The sequence below is a fragment of the Histoplasma capsulatum genome (assembly GCF_000150115.1).
Source record: "Histoplasma capsulatum G186AR genomic scaffold supercont2.1, whole genome shotgun sequence".
Classification (NCBI taxonomy): Eukaryota; Fungi; Ascomycota; class Eurotiomycetes; order Onygenales; family Ajellomycetaceae; genus Histoplasma; species Histoplasma capsulatum.
In genome coordinates, this window is record NW_025544801.1 from 1,804,178 (window position 1) to 1,822,398 (window position 18,221).

Consider the following 18,221-nt stretch of genomic DNA (forward strand, 5'->3'; position numbering starts at 1 on the left):
AGGGTCAGCAAGTAATCAGAGAAACAGGGTATAGTCCATCTCATGTTGGAAGATTTGAGAAAATAGTCCAAGTGTAGGCCGAGCCCAAGGTTATATTATATGTATCCAAAATTTTACTCTTAGCAACCTATCTATATACGGCTATCCATGTACGGAATAAAGGTAGTCAGTATGTCAATCAACGTTGCATAATTTAAGCAACAGAGGTTTCTACTCTAACCTCCCTTGCAACAGCATTACACAACTCAACCCTCACACCGGCACCAGTAAGCACATGAATCCACAATCGTTGGGTATCACTTAGCCGGTCATTCTCCGACTTTACCTCCACAAACATAACCTCCTTCCTCTCCATGCTCCAGAGGAACAAGTCTGGGATGCCTCCACCCCTTTGCTGGTACTCCTGCGCCATAACTTTACATACAGTAGCTAGGGCCTCACCGCGGAAACACTGCACAATCTCAACTAGATCAGATAATTCGAACGACCAGTCGATGCCGATGACGCATGTTTCTCTCTCCGCTTCACGGTCATGTACTTCATGAATAAGCTTCTCCGCATCACCATTGGCGATCTGGGCAAGCCTGTGATTGATTTCTGAAGCACGAGTGGGATAAAACGAATCTGTGTGTAGATCTAAGGGACAAGTTTGGAAGGGCGTTTGGAAGACGTTGGGAACATATGCGTAGAGGATGTCATAGAAGAGATATCCAAACTATGCATAACGGGAAGGTGGTAAGCAAATCATGGGAAAGTCTGATCAGGGTTTAGATTGTCAACATATGTCGCTTACCAATGTTCGGACTATGCCGCTCTCGCAATGGAAGCCCTTCCATCCCTTGTCTCTATACCAGCTTAGGCACATGCTTTCGACTCTACACTCGCCTCCGCCTTCTCGTTCATCTACCCAAACCGTAGGTCTACCTCTTCGAGACACGGAATTCGGGGTTTCCTTCGAACCAGACTTAATGGGAATATCTTTCTCAATCCGAATTCCTTCCACGATCCGTTCTTCTGGTTTAACCAACATGACATGTCCAAAATCGTGCTGTTCCCGCTTTGTGACTTTTAGCGACTTCTCCAACTTTGTGATTCGTTTCTGTAAATCATAGTGGTATACCAAATGGCAATCAGGATCCTCAAGGCCCTCTTCACACGTACGAAGAGCTGTTCGTTTCCATACCCTCTTTTGTATCTCCTCAGAACGGTTCTCAAACGGGGTTAAAGACCACATATAATGTTCTTCCAGTAGAGCTTTGCGCTGGTACCACGCCCCTCGGCGAGCAGCATGGAATAAACGCTGGTCAAGGAGTTCTGTGAGTAACTCATGCTCCCGCTTATAATTTTTGAAACGGCCCAAGGCATAGAGGCCTTTATGGATTATCCGGGTGTATACCCATGCTGGGGAAAATCGGCGGAGGTATGCACCCTCTCCAGTTTCGTACACGTGTTCTTTGTGTTGCTCTTCAGCGATCAGAGCTTTCCATCTTTCATAAACACTTTCGGATAAAGATTTAATGAAAGCTAGCTTCTCCATGATTGGCAGATCCGGTGACTCTAGAGTGTTGTCAATATCAAACTGCACTCGCAAGGCAGCTTCAAACTCCAGTAAGGCAAATCTCGAGGGGAAAATGGAATTGGAACGGGAAACGATATAATTTGGGTAATTCCTCCGCGAAATTTTCGCCAATATAATGGTTGTTAAGGACTTTTCTGTCCATTCCGTAGACCGGTAAAATAGCAAATGAACCCGCTCAAAGAGTCTCCGTGGCGCGGAAGAGAGTCTGATGCAGTCACCAGTGTGATCCAAGATCTTTTTTGTGAAATGCAAATCTCGAGTGTTCCCTCGGCTTAACGAATTGCTCATCCGATTTAGAGAAGAGTCGCTGGGTACTTCGTCGTCTGGCTTGCATCGTGGGAGCCAGCTAAGTCCTGACTGCGTTGTACTGGACTCGCGCAATCCTTTCAACAGCTCCTTCTTATTTTTCCCCTGAACTTTGGCTTCCTTTGAAAAGGATTTCAATTCATCTAATAGGAGTAAGGAGGATGCTTCTTCAAGTGTATCTATTTCTTCTAATCCTTCAGCGAACTGAAAATTTTCACCAAGAACGACATTTTCAGGAGATTTCAGTGCAGGAATATATGGGGGTTGAAGCAGAGTGGATGAGGATGGGAGCTTTCTACTGTGCCTCAATTCCTTTACGGCCGCAGGCATATCCGCAATATCTTGATAGTAACCAAGGCGGTTGACACGATGCCATGCAGATGTTTTGCGTAGAAAAAGGCGCACATATCTATTCAATCATTAATTACATCATTACATTTGGAGTTGGCTACAGGGCAGTCACTGACAAATATTGAGCTTCATAGCTTAATCTTCTCCAGTGATCGAAGACTGCCATTTCCGTTTCGTCAAACAAATGGGTTTCGTCTACCAAAACGCTTTCCAATGCGACGTTAAAGGCATCCACATATATGGAACTTTTGCCTTTCACCCATCCTCGTTCTTCATAGCGGTGGTGCAGGTTCGCGGCACCGTTTTCGGTCGTCAATTCTTGGGCTTTTGAAGCCTCATAGTCCGCGATCGCTTCATAGTCCGTTTTGATAGGGGGAAGAGAAGATTCCAAATCAGTTTGGGTGCTCGGCGGATAATCTTCTACGCTGCTTTTATTGTTGATTCCATCATCATCATTAGATCCAGCCTCCGTTTTTGATGGAGGTATATAATTTTCTAATGGAAAAACTTCTGACTCAGATTCTGCATTCGAAAAGAGGTCACCGGGGCTTCCTGTTCTCCTCAGTCGTTTAGGAGGCGGATCTATATCCTCCATATTGAACTCTCAGGGAGGACATTGGAAGAGTTCCCCTACACGCAGTTACGCGCGGATGGTGGCCCGAATACCGGTTGAAATGTATGGATAATCCCAGTATTCGAGAAGCGAGGGGGGTAATTCACAATGAGAATTCAGAACCTTCTATCGTTGCAGGATGAGAAACGGTCGTTTCTCCCGCAGCGAAAGGTTTATCAGGCAGAACGCGCTAACCCTGTCAGGAGGAAAAACGCGTAGTCACATGACGTATTAGCCTTGGCCAAGTTGTTTGTATCGTTTGCAGTTAGTTAAGCTCAACCTCAAGCGTCCACCGAAATAAGGAATGCGATAACAACAATGATGCCTTAAATCTGTCTACTCCGGCGTGACTGAGGCATTCAAAGACCAACCCAATCGCTGAATAGTCTGAGGCCTATCTGCGCTCGCCTCTTCCTCCTCCGCCTGCCAGCAAGTCGCGGTTGTCCCACTCAATTCCACAGCTTGGCGCAGAATCGCAGCTATCCGAGCCGCCTCTATCTGAGAATAATACCGCAACCATGAAGGACGTAGATTCTGTACGTAAAACCAAATATCCTATGTACTTTGAAAGATGCTCTTTATGAGTGGTATCCACAGCATATCATTGTCATATTCACTCGTTCTGTATACCATACCATTCGGTGATCTGAAATGCTCCCAATCTTGTAACAAGCAGAAAGCTAACGGCATTCCCCACTGTAAAATCAAATATTTAAACATAGCCCATGCAGCCACTCCCTGAAGAAACTGGTCATCCTCTTCCCACTCCTCTCTCGCAACATCCGCCTGTGCCAACCGATCTCATTAGCACCCACGCCAACAACACCACCGTGCAATCGAATCCTGACGAAAGGTGCGACATCACAATGTCCGGAGGCGGGATGAGTAATGACAACCAGTCGCAACCTCAGTCTCAGCCTTCCGTACCAGCTGTGTCCTCTGCTTCCGCAACTAGCTCCGCAAATACCTTTCACTTAAACACCAGCAACAATGCATCCACAACCCCGATACCGCAAGTGCGGCTCGGCGGGGCACCAGCGCGTGTGTACTTGAACGAAAAGATAGTGCCGTATTTATTAGAAGGAATGAAGACACTCGCGAAAGAGCAGTTAGTACTTTTCGCTCTTAGTTTGTTCTTTATTCTTTTCTCCCTTCTCTTCTCTCACTCCGACCTTGCGCATAAAATCAACGAAATGTTTCCCCCACTTTGCCCAGCTAGGCATGAGAGAACTAACAGTGAAGTGAAAATTCCCTCAGACCCTCAAAACCCCTGCGAGCCCTTGGTGAATACCTTATACAGAAGAGCAATGAGGTTGAGGAATGAAGAGATAGAATTACATGCGTGACGCATGAATATTCATTGTATATCATACGCCAAATACGCTGAGAAGTAGTTGTCGACCTATACGCAATTTGGCGATTTTATTTTCCAAACGAAGGGAAAATTAGGGCGATTGTTACAAATGGACTATTGAAATGATCGGATAACACTGGGGAAAGAAAAGCTAGCGATAAGCAATCTTATTTTAATTGGTTTAACTAAAGGCAATCAGGAAGATTATTTATGAAATGCGCTGAAGGACAAATTCGGGTTCCCAGCGATCGGCGTTGTTTGAAAATTGTGTCATGTGTATATATGAATGCTTTCTCAGGGGACTTGAATACCCTTATTGTTGTTATGTTCTACATCCCTTTAATCAGTTGATAGAGTTCACTTGATTGATCTCATTCTTCCATCACTCAATTCGGTATGGAATGGCACTGGTTGATTTGTGTTCCGCAATGCAGTAAGCTAGGTGAATAGGAAGGCAGGGCGTTTGCGGTTTTATCAACCAAAAAGCACCGGGTAAAGAATCAAGCCGAAACGGATATAGGGCTAAATTATGGTAAGCTTAAATAAGGGTTCAAACAGGATTTGTTTCCCATGTAAGGTCCTAATGTCAAACTTCAGCAAACCAAAAAGGTGCAGTAAGCCTCAGGCGGCGGAAAAAGGTAGAGGAACTTTATCCAAGCTGGTCTCCATGCGTATATCATCCCTGCCGTCCAGTGAAGGCATTTGCTTTCCACATTTACTTGGTTCCATCCTTGGCTTAGCCCTTTTGAGGATGTCCTGCCGCAAATGGAAATCACCCTGTGAGGATTTGTATTATATCGAGCCGCGGTGGTCATTAATACAGCCAGAATTTGCTTTGTTAAAGAGATGAGGAAGCTGTGATAATTAAGAATAGCATTGACAATCCACAGATTCATGGGGTTAATGTAGAAAGAAATGTAGGAACTTGAGAGTATCATCAATACTTGTAAGGCTGATACAGCTCGCTTGGTCAAAATCTAAACGCTTGAAAGTTAGCAAGACATGTCAAGTTGCCAACTTACCATTTTGTGCTAGGTTGGAAGCTCCTTCCCATTTCTGTTGAAAACATTGAAGCATGGAATATTTTGGATTGGATGTACTGCAGTTTTAAATACGGACGAATTCTTTTCATGTGGTTTGTTCGTAGCCGAACAGGTTGCCAAAAAAAGCGGGAGGTAGACACGTAGGGATATGGAGCTTTGACCAGTTATCGCGGTACATAGACAATCTTTACGGCGTATTGAAACGTTGATTAAAGGTGACTATTATCAAAGAAACCGACCCAAAAGGAAATGGCGACTACGAGTACACGCATGGCGATATAATGGCAGATTTGAGTCCGGCTCCAAGAAAATTGTGTTTGGTCTTTGGAGACGTGAAGCGGGAAGTTTTCCTGTGGTACTTGGGAATATTGAGCTGACATCTTTGCTCGTCTTGGGCGAACCATTGGGAAAACCGTTATCTGAAACTGAATAGAGGATACACGGCGAATAAAGTTGACTAGCGACAACGACCATAGCTGAAACTGAAGTATAGTGTTGACCATAAGAAAAACCGAGGCTGTTACAGGTAGACATTTTGTGTTTGTTTTTGTTTTTTTTGTTCAATCCGCCGCTAATTTGCGTTTCGGTGCGAGAAGAAAGAGGAAAAACAACCAGATAGACGGATCACAGCAATAAGTTAGCATGCAGCTGATCGGATCGTACGAGGTTGGAAGAAAACTTTCCGTATTCGCCGACAAACCATGAATGTGTGAAAAGTTGACTTTTCAGAGACAAAATAGAGAAGCGCCGCCGTAACCGTCGATCTTGACCCTCAATCGAGAGAAGTGACATAAACCATTCCTGGAATACAGAAAGAGAAATGGAATAGAAGACACAAGTAGAACAAAAGAATGTAGAGAAAAAAGAAAGCAGTCTAAAAAGCGGCTAATGGCCATGATGCCAAGCCACGATTTGAAGCTTTCTTAATCCCTTTTACCTACCTATCTCGCGCCGTATCGATCATCTCCACCACGGCCTTCGTAGCCACGGCCTCCGTATGGATCGCGGGACTCGCGGGGAGGTGGTGGAGCGTCAGGATAAGCGGAAGAATGGTGTGAACGAGCATCGTCGCGATCGTAATAGCCACGACGATCATCCCCACGGCGGTCATCACCGCCACCACGACGCTCGTACCTCTCTTCACGACCTCCTTCACGACCTCCTTCGCGACCTCCTTCGCGACCTCCTGATGTCGCATAACGATCGATACCACGGTAGGATTGGTCGTCACGGAAGTCACGGCGACCGTAATCTCGACTACGTTCGTTATACGAATCATAACGGCCATAGCGGTAATTATCATCGGATCGACGCCCTCCTCCGCCACCATATCCTCCCCGACGGTCATCGTAACGGTCATAACGGCCGCCACGGGGCGGGCCACGAGCGTCTATATAGTACGTCAGCCACGTGATAAAAAGTTTCCAATTTCAGAGAAACACGCACAAGATGTCCCACGTTTAGGAGGACCAAAGTATTTGCCTGGGGTTGGCGTTCGTGGACGGCCACGACGAGCTTTCTCAATGCTAAGAGTTCTCCCTTCAATGACTTCACCTTGAAGGCCTTCCTTTGCAGCGTCCGCTTGCTCTGCAGTTACCATCTTTACGAAACCGAAACCACGCGACTCCTTGGTGTGGGGGTCAACCATAATCGAGCAGCTCTCAACATCGCCATATTTTTCAAAGAGCCTGGAAACATCCGACTCGGTAAGCCGCGGGTGGATACCGGTAACGAAGAGATTGGAACCAGTATTGACGCTTCCTTCATCGTCGTCGCTTATTTTCATCAGCCGATCATTTTGGGGTACACTAGGATGATATTAGCTGTCAAAACTCCGTTGTTTTAAAATGAAAACAAAAACAGACGTTAAACTTACCGGAGATGATCACCACGGCCATTTGGAGACATGCTTCGGTTTCGAGCTCCGCCTCTCGCATTGCCTCTCGGTGAGGCGCTGCGCTCGCGATCGAACCGGGGTTCGTCTAAAGGATTAGTCTACAGACATATGTGTATTTTATAGATATCAGTGCATACCGTCAAAGCGACCATTCTCCGTTTCGTATTCCATAGTAGCCATTGACTTGTGGTGATTTTAAAGGGGATGGAGCGAGAAGAAATGGAGTAGGACACTTTGGCCACTTGTCGAGACAAATGAGATTCACCCGAAGGGACACAGAGGGGGAGGAGGGAAGAAACAAGGACGTCAAACAACGAATCTTCTCGAGAGGAATGAGACGATGAAAAGAAACGAGGAGGAATTAGTCCCCTTTGTTGGTGGTTCGTTGATGGGTTCGTTGATGGAGTGAAAAAAAAGGTCAAGGGTCACCTTAGCGCTTTGGAGGATCTTAGGTTGACCCAGTAAGGACTAGCGTCATCCGAAGAATCCAGGCCCAAAACAAACCATGCGGCTCCGCGAAAGGGCAAAAAGTATTGGCCAGGGCCGTTGAAATGAGCTGAGGGTAATATGGATGATTCCATGTTGAATCAATGTCTTGGATGTGATTGAGGTATTCATCTAAGGACCACAAATCAATTTAATTCATAGGTTGCTAACTACCAGCTACCCGAAACTCCTCTAATTAAACAAAATCCGAAAGTGTGAAATCCTAATCCCTACCCGCCCCAAAATTCAAGTACAAAGTGGGTATGGAGAAAAAATAGGAGACAGGTAAATTGCGGAAATGGATAGAAAACACAAAAATAAAAATGGGAAACTGCACTCAGTGCCTAGAAGAAGCTCAGAAACTCAATATTCTCCAGGCAGCCCGCTGTGATTTAGTTCTTTTTATCTTCTTCTAAAACCTTTCCATCTCCTTCGCGTCTTGTGCGTTTTTGGTTTCAAAGCGTCAGCGACAGCGGCATCCGCAGGGATGTCAACATCACGATTAGTTCCAGGGACCCCGCTTAATAAATCTGGAGCGTAATCTGGAGGCTCGTCCCCGACGAGATCCCGTAGCTCGTCTTCGCCGATTTCACTTAGCTCTTCACTCATTCCTCTGAGTACTTCTCGGCCGGTCCATCTCTCCTCATGAACGGTAGTCCCGATAGGATCGAACGGCTGCATATACCACTGTATACCACCTAAAGATAAAGGAAGTGGGTCTTTGCTACCCAGAGAATCAGCCGGGGAGACCGGGGAGGTCGGAGAAGCCATTCGTCCATCACGGGATGAACCAGCCGCTTCATTATTGATTCTGCCATCCGTAGGCTGAGATACGGGAGAGATCTCTGTAGGAATTGATATAGCAAGCCCATTCATTTTTGAAACCGGAACTCCCTTTGCCTCATGGCCACTAGCTGTTTCCCCATTCACATCGACTATAGTAACATCTGGATCTCCATTTTCAACCTGTTCAGCAGGCCGAGATTCTGTCGCGGTTTCTGGTGCCGGTATCCAATCATCTTCCGGATCAGTCTTTTTTCCATTCACTAGTTGATATCGTTTTGTAATGTCGACGTCATTTGCCGTCTCCCTGGGCGTGGCAGCCATGGAAGCCCTCCGTGAGAGAACACTATTTTCCAACAAGTCATCCAAATCTTTCAGTTCCTTTTCAAAAGGCTTTCCGCTCAACTCGCTTTCCTTTCTCAGCGAATCTTCTAAAGCTGGCTGTATCGCCTTGATGATCCGCTTCGCAAGTTTTCTCTTTTCCCTTTGCTCCAAGCTAAGTTCTGGCGCTCGTCCCATAATCTGCAACTGTAACTCAGCTGTATCACCCACAGATTCAACCCCTATTTCAGAGGTAAAGACATTGGCAAGATCACGAGAAAATGATGAAACTGAAGTATACACGCGTTGCTCCAGTTTTGAGCGGATAGATAGCAGCCCGGAGCGGAAAACCGCTTTCCCATCGAGTCTAAAAAAATGTTAGTGGCCAAAAATAGTATGTGCTTCAAGGATTACAGTATACGCACGCAATAGATTTTTCAAGTAATGGCCATAGCATTGGAGGAATGGGGAAATAAACCAGATCAACTATGCTTCGTAGTATCTCCGCGTCTTTCAGCTTTTCTCGCTCTCGCTTCTTCACTTCATCGCACAGCATTCTAACTCTGTCAAGATCCAAGTAAAGCCTATCTGCGAATGCTATCCTTCTCTCAAGTCTAACGGCTCCGACCACTCCCATTGCCGCAAAATTCCGTCGTGTAATTTCCGCTGATGAGAAGGTTTCAAGTTGCAGCTGCAACCGTTTCAGCAACGCTGCACCCCGACGAGATTCTCGTTTTAGCGTCCAATACTTGCAAGCGTCCTCAGCATACTGCTTCCTTTGTCGGACGGTAAACCGCTGTAAAGACGCGATAACACTATTCAATACAACTTGAGGAATAACCGGTGCTCCAGAGGGTAACTTCCAAATGGTTTTTGGAGCTGTGCGCTTGCGTTTGTTCCCGCCTACTGTAAGCGTAATCCTAGGTGTAATCGCTCGAGTGTCCTCTTCAGCAGGGTCATCTTGAGAATCCGTGCCCAAAGCCAAAGCAGCAGCCTGACTATCACCCCACCTTCGGCCTTGCATCGTGTTGCGATAATAATCCAAGGCCTCTGCAGTTGCCGCATCGGTATTATGTTCTCTTCTCCAGTCTGGTGGGACATGCTTGTCACAAAATGCTTTCAGGCTGTTCGATTCCATGACTGCAGGAGCTCCTGGTATTAGTTTCATCTTTAGATAAAGGTGAGCCCGCCTCGCGCAAGTGACATGAAATGCAACAAAACAATTTTTGTTGCTGCATTGGATGCATGCTCCCATTTTCTGACGGCAGATATAGCATATAAGCTTCCAACGATTCCTGGGAACCTTTTCAACCTCATTTACCGGCTCCATCAACGATGGGTTGCCAATTGAGACTTCGGGTATCCACACTGCACAAAGCAGATGTGACCACTTCGAGGTGTTCGTTTGCTTGAAAGCTCCTTCGGTGTTGGGGCAGAAGATGCACGACGGAGATCCACGTCCGATCAGCTGACACTTTCTACACAACCATTGGCCTTCAGGGATGTACGGCACGCCATAACATTCTTGGTGAACCGCGAGATCGCATCCATCACAGAATACTATTGCATTCGCATTCTCACAATCACCGTCATCACAAATTGCGCATTTGCTATCCTGTTCCTCGCCAGGACCAGTATGCTCGCCGTTAACAGCCGCAGCAGAGCTAGAGCGGGGTCGTTGTGTTTGTGGCGGTTTGGGGTTTGGTTTGGGTATACGCTTCTCCAAGGCATACCATTCCTTTTCAATTTTTGTCATGGTAATCTCGAAAATAGCAGGTTTGATGGGCTCAAACTGTCCCTCCCTCCTCTGCGCATTATATGTCTCTAGCCACTTGGCGTCCTGTTCATCCATATCATATTCCACTCTACCAACTCCAATATTTCCAATGGCAGCGTTGGCGTCACCGTCGACGGGCGTCGGCGGATTTAAATCCAGGTCTTCCTCAGCGGCACCTTCAGCCATACGAATTAACCGCCGTTCATGACGAAGGAAAATATCACTTTCTTGGTAACCAACGCTCGCCATGGTGCGGTCAACATAATTTTGTTGTCCCACGCCTTTCTGCTCGAATGGAAGAAATGGATCCTTAAGGACAAACGACGGTTTCGGCAAGGTAAGTTTTTCACGGGGATTAGGTCCGGGAGGGGGCACAATTTTCGGTCCGCTAGGCGTCCCAATTCCATTCGTCAAGGTCTCACTTAGCCGTGGACGCCCTGGCCGTCGTTTTGCGGGAGTAGAGCCATTTGTTGATAATTCGACAGCGCTGTCTCCGCTTTCGTCAGTCCCTCTGCTTGAGTTTCCATTTGGGAGCGTAGAGTTAGGCTTGATTCCGTCGACTTCATCAGAGCTGAAAACAGCGATTTTGATGTCGATGTCAAGGTCTGGATGGAATTCCTCCCAACCCCTCTCTTCTCTAGGTTTGTAACCGTCGCCTTGTGCAACAGCAAGGGCAGCGGCCGCAGCAGAACTGTACCTTCTCGTTTGGTTCTTTTCGCGCCTGGGTCGAGTAGAAACGGGAGAGGTGGCGGGCTGTGTTCGCCGCACGTTATTGCGGGAAGGTTCGCGAACAGGTCGAACTCGAGGAGTCGTATAGTGCGAAGCAGTGGTTTCCTTTACTAATCCCGCAGGTGTTTCGTTCCCATCAACATCTACATATCTTCCTCCACCACCTGGTCCCCCGGGAACATATCTCCGTTTCTTTGGGGGAGGTTCACTGTTGGTGGCTTGATCTGCATTCTGGCTAGCTCTCAGGCTTTTTGATTGAGGTCGAGGGGTTCGCGGGATTGTGGTTCTCTTTGAGGAAGACAGTGGCGCCATAGTTGAGGTAGTGGCTTCGGAAGAAGAATCGCGAGTCGTCAATACCGGTTGGGTTTCGTGGTGGTTTGGATTGAGATGGCGAGTGAATTTGGCGATTGGAATGCTCGTAACGCGACGTTTGAATGCGAACTCCTTACCATAACGGTATAGCCACGGATAGGGAACTATCCGCACCAGATGCCACCAGTTCTGCAGTTGTAGCAGTTCTCTTTGTCTCCTTGTGGTTCTGGATGCGCGGGTTTGAATGGTTTCTTGATATTGGAAGCAGGAGAAATACTCTAACTGTATTAAGGTTAGCGCCAGAGGCTCCACAAACGCAAACCACCTGACTGTTTAGCACAGGCACAACCCGCAAGCGCTGAGATGCCTCCTCGCCTGAGAGACTACATCCTCAGAGCTGAAAGGCCATTCTCTCCACCAGCTCTAGTGCCACAATGAGCGGTGCCGGTGATGATCGGTATGTGTGCATACGATCTTTCAACTCGCATTTACAATTCACTGAAATTTGGGCTTGCTAACAAAAAAGCTTTCCTGCCAGGTGGCGCGGTGGGCGTGGTTATGACCAGAATCGCCAAATCGGGCAGCGACACCAAAGCGGAAACCTGCGCGACCGGTCAATAGGAGGACATCAACAAGATCGGCACCCACACCGGGGCTATGGAAATAATGCGAATGCGACCAATTCCTGGGGCCCTCCGCATGGAGGATCCCCCCATGAACAACATATTCCTGTGAGATCCTTCAACGCTGCAGAGTCGAAAGGCGCGCTTAAGCAAGGTATTTTCACGTCTAAATAGGAAACATGAGGTTATTTTATTAGTTCAGATTGCTAAGATTCGTATAGGATATCAGAATGTCGACTCGCATGGTGTGTACAACAAAATCGAACTCTTGTCTCTGCTACTTTACTTCCCCATGATGATATCAATACTCATTTCCTTTGACATAAAACCAGCTCCGTTCGTTTATAAACCAATCGGGAAGGAAGCGAACAGCTCCCGAGCGGCCAGTGGTCCTTGGGGCTCAAAACGTACGTTCCATTCGTCCCGGAGAGCATAAAGTAACAGTTACTGAAAGCCAACAGCAAACTGTATGGTCAACGGGAAGGACTTTTTTCTCGAGCTTCGAAAGCAAGTGTCTGCTTTACGTCAAAGCGGTAATAACGTTGCCGGTGGCTGATGCCAGCCATGGACTCAAAAAGATTTCTGACACCGTGGACAGACATATTTCATGCATTTCGTTATGACCAGCCCGTATTTATCCTGCACAATTCAAAAATAGATATTAATCATGATATACCCAAGTGCATTAGTTTGAACAATATTTCTTTTCGTTTCATTTACATTAGGGACAATGTAACAAGGACTTTTTTTAAAATGGCCTCTGCGCGTTTGTTTGTTTTTTCTCGCCCTCAGATCAAGCACCGCCTCCGCAACAGTCACATTCTGCTCAGGATGGAAATTTCTGCTATTCTTACTGAATTTTTTCCCCTTCAGATTCAATTCCATCTTTTCTTTTTATTCTTGCTTCCTAGTGGTGGTAGGGACTCTCCGCGAGTTCCGCTGTTCCCTTCAGCTCCCCAATGTCACATCGAGACGACCTTCAGGCACTGTATTTACATATGAACTAAGGCGATATATCAATTTCCAGCTTTTCTAAGCACATACAAATCCATAGAGTAAACATTCGTACCTGTCCACGCAGTTCTACAGTTCGCATTTTTTCTATTTATCCCTTGTGAACTTGCTCTGTATTCACTATGCACTGTATGTGGGTAGTCAACGGTGGCACGTCCACAATTGCTGTGTTACCTCTCTTCCTTTCATTTGCTAAACGCCCAAATGTCCAGTTGCGTTGCCAAAACACAAGAGCCAACAATGCACTGCTTCATCCACATTGTGATATTGAGCATCTTTCCGATAGCCAAACCCAGAAGGATATTCCTGATATCAACGGACGATATTTCCACTACCCTGCTCCCGCGTCTCTCAATAGAATATCCCGATGAGAATGAAATATCCCGGGTTGATTATTACAACTCGATTCTATCGCTAACATCAGACCAATTTGGTGAGGCGATGCTATTTGATGATCTTAGCGCCCAATTGACAATGGCTCCTTTCAGAAGTCAAAACGGCCTCCGGCGAACCCAGATACTGGCCAATCAAGATTTACTCGGTACGCCAATCTGACTCTGATTGGGTATATATACAATATATCTCTGGAGTGAATGGATCTATTAATATCTTTGCAGCGGATCGACACCATTCAACTTGCGATGCAGGAACTACGTACTCTGTGAGACTGTGTGGGATGGCAATGCACTGTCCCACCTGGAGGCTGTCCAAGGAGAGTCGCATGGGCCTGCTGAGACAGCCGCGCTGTCAAATCATGACTGTAGCAGGGAGCCGGAAGACCAAAAGCAAAAAACAACAAAAAAAAAAAACAAAAACAAAAACTGTAACCGGCCAAGAAAAGGCGCTTCTGATGCCTCCTAACAACAATACACTGTACACCTGGGGTTCTCGCGAATTCTGAAACGGCTGTTGGCTTCGGGGTGGCAATCGCTGAATGCCACTGAATACAACCATCCCATATCGGGGTTGAGCGGCTAAGCTCGACTTCTATTGGGCGGATGAGGATAGCGCCCAGCGGGCCGTGCGGCAACTTAAATCCCTGACAAAGGCCAGCTGAACCGCCTGGCTCAAGTGTTCTACCTCATATGCACAAACCGCGGGGAGTCCAAACCCCCAAAAAAGGCCAACAAAGAGACGTCTAAAATCAAACTGGGATCGTGAAGCAAGGATGGAGAGAAGCCGGACCTAAAGGTCTTAAGCGGAAAATAAAATCGTATCCTAACGAATTATTCACCGGCGACCTAGGCTTCTTAAAAAAGAAAATATAGTTTACTACAAAGGCAGCCAACCCCTCTCACGGTGTGAAAACCGACCCCTCACCAGACCCGTTTATTCCATGAGCCATATCCCTGTAACCATTTAGCTAGATCTACCCGAAGCCTTCGAACCCGGCATAGCGTTGGCCAGTTGGCCAACAAGTGGGGCGACCTCACTCTGTGTCTGTGGCATGTATGTACAGAGTAACCCACAGAAAAGATCTTCTCACTCTTTCCTGTCCTGGGAAAAGCCACGTCTCTTTGGCCAGTATATTTAGAAGTATAAAATGTGCCGTGCAGATATGAATATGGCTAAACGCCCACGGAGATCTCCTCGAGACGAGAACCTACACTGTACGCTTCGTGCACACAAGAGTGGAGGGTTTGAACTAGTTCCCACACTTTGACCCCCTTGTCTACCCAATGCCCTCCATTGGGGTCCATCCAGGTGGCTGGATACAGAAAGATCGTCTCCACGGTTTGGTACCAGGGTAAACTGCAAAAAGTCTCCATTGGTGGTCCGTGGTAAATTTTCCTCGTTACAACAGGAATGGAAAAGAAACAACTATAACGGTTTTATGCGATACAAGGTCAAGAAGCAAAACGAACCGTGCTAATAGTTTACGCACATCCATTGTTCTAAAAAACAACGATTTGAACAAAGGGAGGGAATTAAATAAGCGCTCTTTTCCCAGAATTCAACCCGCGTTGCCTTGAACTGAGCCGCCATTCTGCAGCCTGCAGCAGCCCCCTCCCTGTCGCCCGCCCCCCAGGATCCAATGAATTCTCCTCATTCCTCAGGTTAGTGGAGATCAAGACATGCCAGGCCACGACCGCCCATGTAGACGAGCATGTAGGGACTAGCGCCCTCCAGGTGGGCCGGCGTTTGCCGTCCCCCTCTTCGCCCCCGGGGCCTCCTACCTCAGCGTTCCCAGCGCTTGAATCCACCCACTAGCTTCGCTGAATTCTTGCATCTCCAACATCCAATGACACAATTCCGAGAAACCCCTGCATTTCTCCCTTGGCCTTGCTTCACCACCCCCTCCCTTTAAGCTCTTGTCCTGTGTAGCCTTGGGTCACTCGATAAACGATGGCTCTCTTTCCCAACCCTCCAATTTCACCCCTGGTACCCGCCCATCCACGGATCGGTCCGTTGGCCAACCCTCCAACCCTCCCTTAGAAGCACTGCGTGGTCAAAGCATGTTGTTTTGTTTTCTGCATCTCATATGCCTTTCTGCTTTTCAGGAAGCGCTGACGACCACAGATAGAACCAGCGCATAGCCCTGGGGGGATTGATTGGAAGGGCAAAGTCAGGAGTAAACGGGATACGGAGAAAGTTAAGCGAAAATGTGTAAAAAATAAAGAAAATAAAATAAACATACAGTTCTAATATCTCGAGTATTCAAAGAGATTAGAATTGGACTCTCAAGAATTCATAGGCTTGACTTCGCCCTGCCTGCAAATGCAGTTTCATATAAGAACCCTTAGCATGTAGCTTATCACCCAACCTGGGACTGTATTGTCGCTTTCTCCCCACTCTCTTCCATTTCGCTCACCGCATGTGTTTTTCGTTTCGAATTTTCCTTTCCATTGCCTTGACAAGCCTCCATTCCGTCCTTTGCCCTCTTGCCCTTTCCCACTTTCACTGCACTCCATTTTTCCTATCTTGTGCTTTTTGCACCGTTTCCTTCTGAAGTTTCCCCTGCAGCGGCTTCGCTGAAACGAACATACATACTTCTCCGGGTAACCAACCACCTACATATATCTATAATTTTGTATACCTATTTAGTCAAACCGGTTTCGTCTGTCTCGTTTCATCCTTCCTCCCAACGGTTCTCGCTCCCCTCCCCGCTGCCCCGTTTTCTCCAGCTTACACAGGCCGCTGCATATCGCATACACATAACGCATAACAGAACGCCATCCCCGTTCCTCTCCAACCCACTGGCCCCCTTCTTCCTTGCTGGCAGTTGTCCCCTCGTTCGCTGAAACATAGAAAGGGCGCGCGCGTGCCTCCTAAAAACAGAACGGAAGCTAAGGACCAAGCAAAATAAAAAGTAGCAAGGATAAGCACAAGAGGCGCCTAGATATCCCTAGAAGCTTGGTACTCTTCGACTCTCTCCCAGAAGGTAAATATCAGCTTTCTTTTCTTTTTTCTTTTTCTTTCTTTTTTCTTTTATTTTTTTTTTTTTTTTAAAAAAAAAAAAAAAATCAGGCGCGCAAAGAATTTTGTTTCGTTTCATGTTTCAACGATAGTTTTTATTTTTTTTCTTCTGTAACTTTTTTTTAATTTATTTACTTTATTTGTTGTCGAAACTGGTGTGGTGTGGATGCCTTGATATACAGCCTTGCTAGGATGCCGTGCGGATTTCTTTAAAACCCTTCCGCGCGGACGCACAAACACAAACCAATCCATTATCCAGAAATCAAGCAAGAGAAAAAGTGACAACAAGGCGACAGAAGGAAGGAGAGTAGGGCAGACAGGTGTCGGGACAAACTGGACTTCTGCTAACCATCGTTGAACGTTGGAAGTTCCTTCTACAGGCCCTTCACGTGGTTATTCTGTCTGTCGGCCTGGTCTCTTGTTTGTTTCCCTCTTTCTTTCTTTTCTTTCCTTACACTCCCAAAACCCACAGTTTATTGCACGGTCATCCTCGTTGCATAATATATCTCGTATCACCGGTCGTTTAATTTACCAGAATCTTTTTCTGTTCACCCTTTCCCAATCCCATCTACTCCTCCCCCCTTCTTGTCGATAGCAGGAAGATACATGACGCCGGCATAGACAAAGCAGGGAGACGATTCGTTCTATTCCTTCATGTATAAATATATTGTGGATCACTGTTCCACGACTTGTTAGACCTCGGGCTTCACTCAGAGAGCATATCCTGACAGCTCCCTCACTCGTTGTGCTCGAAGCTGAAGCCTCGATTTTTTTGTGTCCTTTTGGTTGTGACCTGATACGAACTGAAATGCCGAAACAGACAATCCCCCGAGGATCTAGACGATCTAGGCCGTACCCTGACCCGAAATCGAGAGCGGCAATGATGTCCACAGCCATGATGCATCAAACGCGAACACCTGCGGCTGCAGCAGGAGCAATCACCCGCCATTCTCCAGCATGGGAGGACCGAAGTTCCCCTCGCACCATGCCACCACCACGCATTTCCACGTTAGATCGTCGAACCATTCCCGAACGGCCTGAACGCGCAGTGCCTGCTTCTCCCGCCACACCCTCCACGCCAAGTCAATCTGGACCATGGTCACCACAAGACGATGAGATTCTCATCTCTGCTCGTGCCCAAGGGCTTGGCTGGAACCGAATCCAGGAGCAAAGTTTCCCATTCAAGAGCTCTAACGCGTGTCGGAAGAGGCATGAGCGGCTCGCAGCGAAACGTCGGGGCTCTGAGTGGGTAGACGAACGAGTCCAGAGAGTGACAAGGCACTACAACCAGCTGAGGCCCGAAATTTGGCGACCACTAGCAGAAGCCACAGGGGAACATTGGGAGGATGTAGAAAAGCTTGTAAGTTATCCCCAGTCCCCTTTCTAAGGTGATCCGCATCCTGCCTTCCTCCCGGGACACCGCCGGCAAAATGTGAAGATGACGAATGTTGGCACTAACTCGGAGACCACATAGTGTTTGGAACGTGGCCAGCGAAATCTTCTGCCCATGACAGCCCCAAGCTCCTTGAGGAGAGCAAGCTCCGATAACGAGAGTCGAGGGAGTCACGATAGTCATGATGAAGAGAAGTTAAAGATCCCCAACCTCATACGATGAA

At 47.1% G+C, this 18,221-nt stretch overlaps 7 protein-coding genes across 7 annotated transcripts; 4 read left to right on the forward strand and 3 right to left on the reverse strand.

The window, feature by feature from the left end:
• Nucleotides 1–193: 193 nt before the first annotated feature.
• HCBG_00578 (coiled-coil domain-containing protein MTMR15) lies at nucleotides 194–2,831 on the reverse strand (the record flags this gene model as incomplete). Its single annotated transcript, XM_045427628.1, has 4 exons — nucleotides 194–403; nucleotides 425–715; nucleotides 794–2,294; nucleotides 2,353–2,831. The coding sequence occupies 4 exons, from the start codon at nucleotides 2,829–2,831 to the stop codon at nucleotides 194–196; spliced, it is 2,481 nt and encodes an 826-aa protein (XP_045291603.1).
• A 536-nt stretch (nucleotides 2,832–3,367) lies between these two features.
• HCBG_00579 (uncharacterized protein) lies at nucleotides 3,368–4,173 on the forward strand (the record flags this gene model as incomplete). The annotated part of the gene is made up of 3 exons (XM_045427629.1): nucleotides 3,368–3,385; nucleotides 3,581–3,957; nucleotides 4,107–4,173. 3 exons carry the CDS (start codon nucleotides 3,368–3,370, stop codon nucleotides 4,171–4,173), a joined length of 462 nt encoding a protein of 153 aa, XP_045291604.1.
• Nucleotides 4,174–5,616: 1,443 nt separating this feature from the next.
• Nucleotides 5,617–7,534, reverse strand: HCBG_00580 (uncharacterized protein; the record flags this gene model as incomplete). Its single annotated transcript, XM_045427630.1, has 4 exons — nucleotides 5,617–6,636; nucleotides 6,693–7,054; nucleotides 7,123–7,228; nucleotides 7,281–7,534. 4 exons carry the CDS (start codon nucleotides 7,321–7,323, stop codon nucleotides 6,188–6,190), a joined length of 960 nt encoding a protein of 319 aa, XP_045291605.1.
• Nucleotides 7,535–8,031: 497 nt separating this feature from the next.
• Nucleotides 8,032–11,551, reverse strand: HCBG_00581 (bromodomain and PHD finger-containing protein; the record flags this gene model as incomplete). The annotated part of the gene is made up of 2 exons (XM_045427631.1): nucleotides 8,032–9,100; nucleotides 9,159–11,551. 2 exons carry the CDS (start codon nucleotides 11,549–11,551, stop codon nucleotides 8,032–8,034), a joined length of 3,462 nt encoding a protein of 1,153 aa, XP_045291606.1.
• Nucleotides 11,552–11,985: 434 nt separating this feature from the next.
• HCBG_00582 (uncharacterized protein) lies at nucleotides 11,986–12,730 on the forward strand (the record flags this gene model as incomplete). The annotated part of the gene is made up of 4 exons (XM_045427632.1): nucleotides 11,986–12,008; nucleotides 12,090–12,328; nucleotides 12,507–12,581; nucleotides 12,636–12,730. 4 exons carry the CDS (start codon nucleotides 11,986–11,988, stop codon nucleotides 12,728–12,730), a joined length of 432 nt encoding a protein of 143 aa, XP_045291607.1.
• A 932-nt stretch (nucleotides 12,731–13,662) lies between these two features.
• Nucleotides 13,663–14,089, forward strand: HCBG_00583 (uncharacterized protein; the record flags this gene model as incomplete). Its single annotated transcript, XM_045427633.1, has 2 exons — nucleotides 13,663–13,729; nucleotides 13,806–14,089. 2 exons carry the CDS (start codon nucleotides 13,663–13,665, stop codon nucleotides 14,087–14,089), a joined length of 351 nt encoding a protein of 116 aa, XP_045291608.1.
• A 3,324-nt stretch (nucleotides 14,090–17,413) lies between these two features.
• HCBG_00584 (uncharacterized protein) lies at nucleotides 17,414–18,220 on the forward strand (the record flags this gene model as incomplete). Its single annotated transcript, XM_045427634.1, has 2 exons — nucleotides 17,414–17,965; nucleotides 18,080–18,220. The coding sequence occupies 2 exons, from the start codon at nucleotides 17,414–17,416 to the stop codon at nucleotides 18,218–18,220; spliced, it is 693 nt and encodes a 230-aa protein (XP_045291609.1).
• Between the last annotated feature and the right edge of the window lies 1 nt (nucleotide 18,221).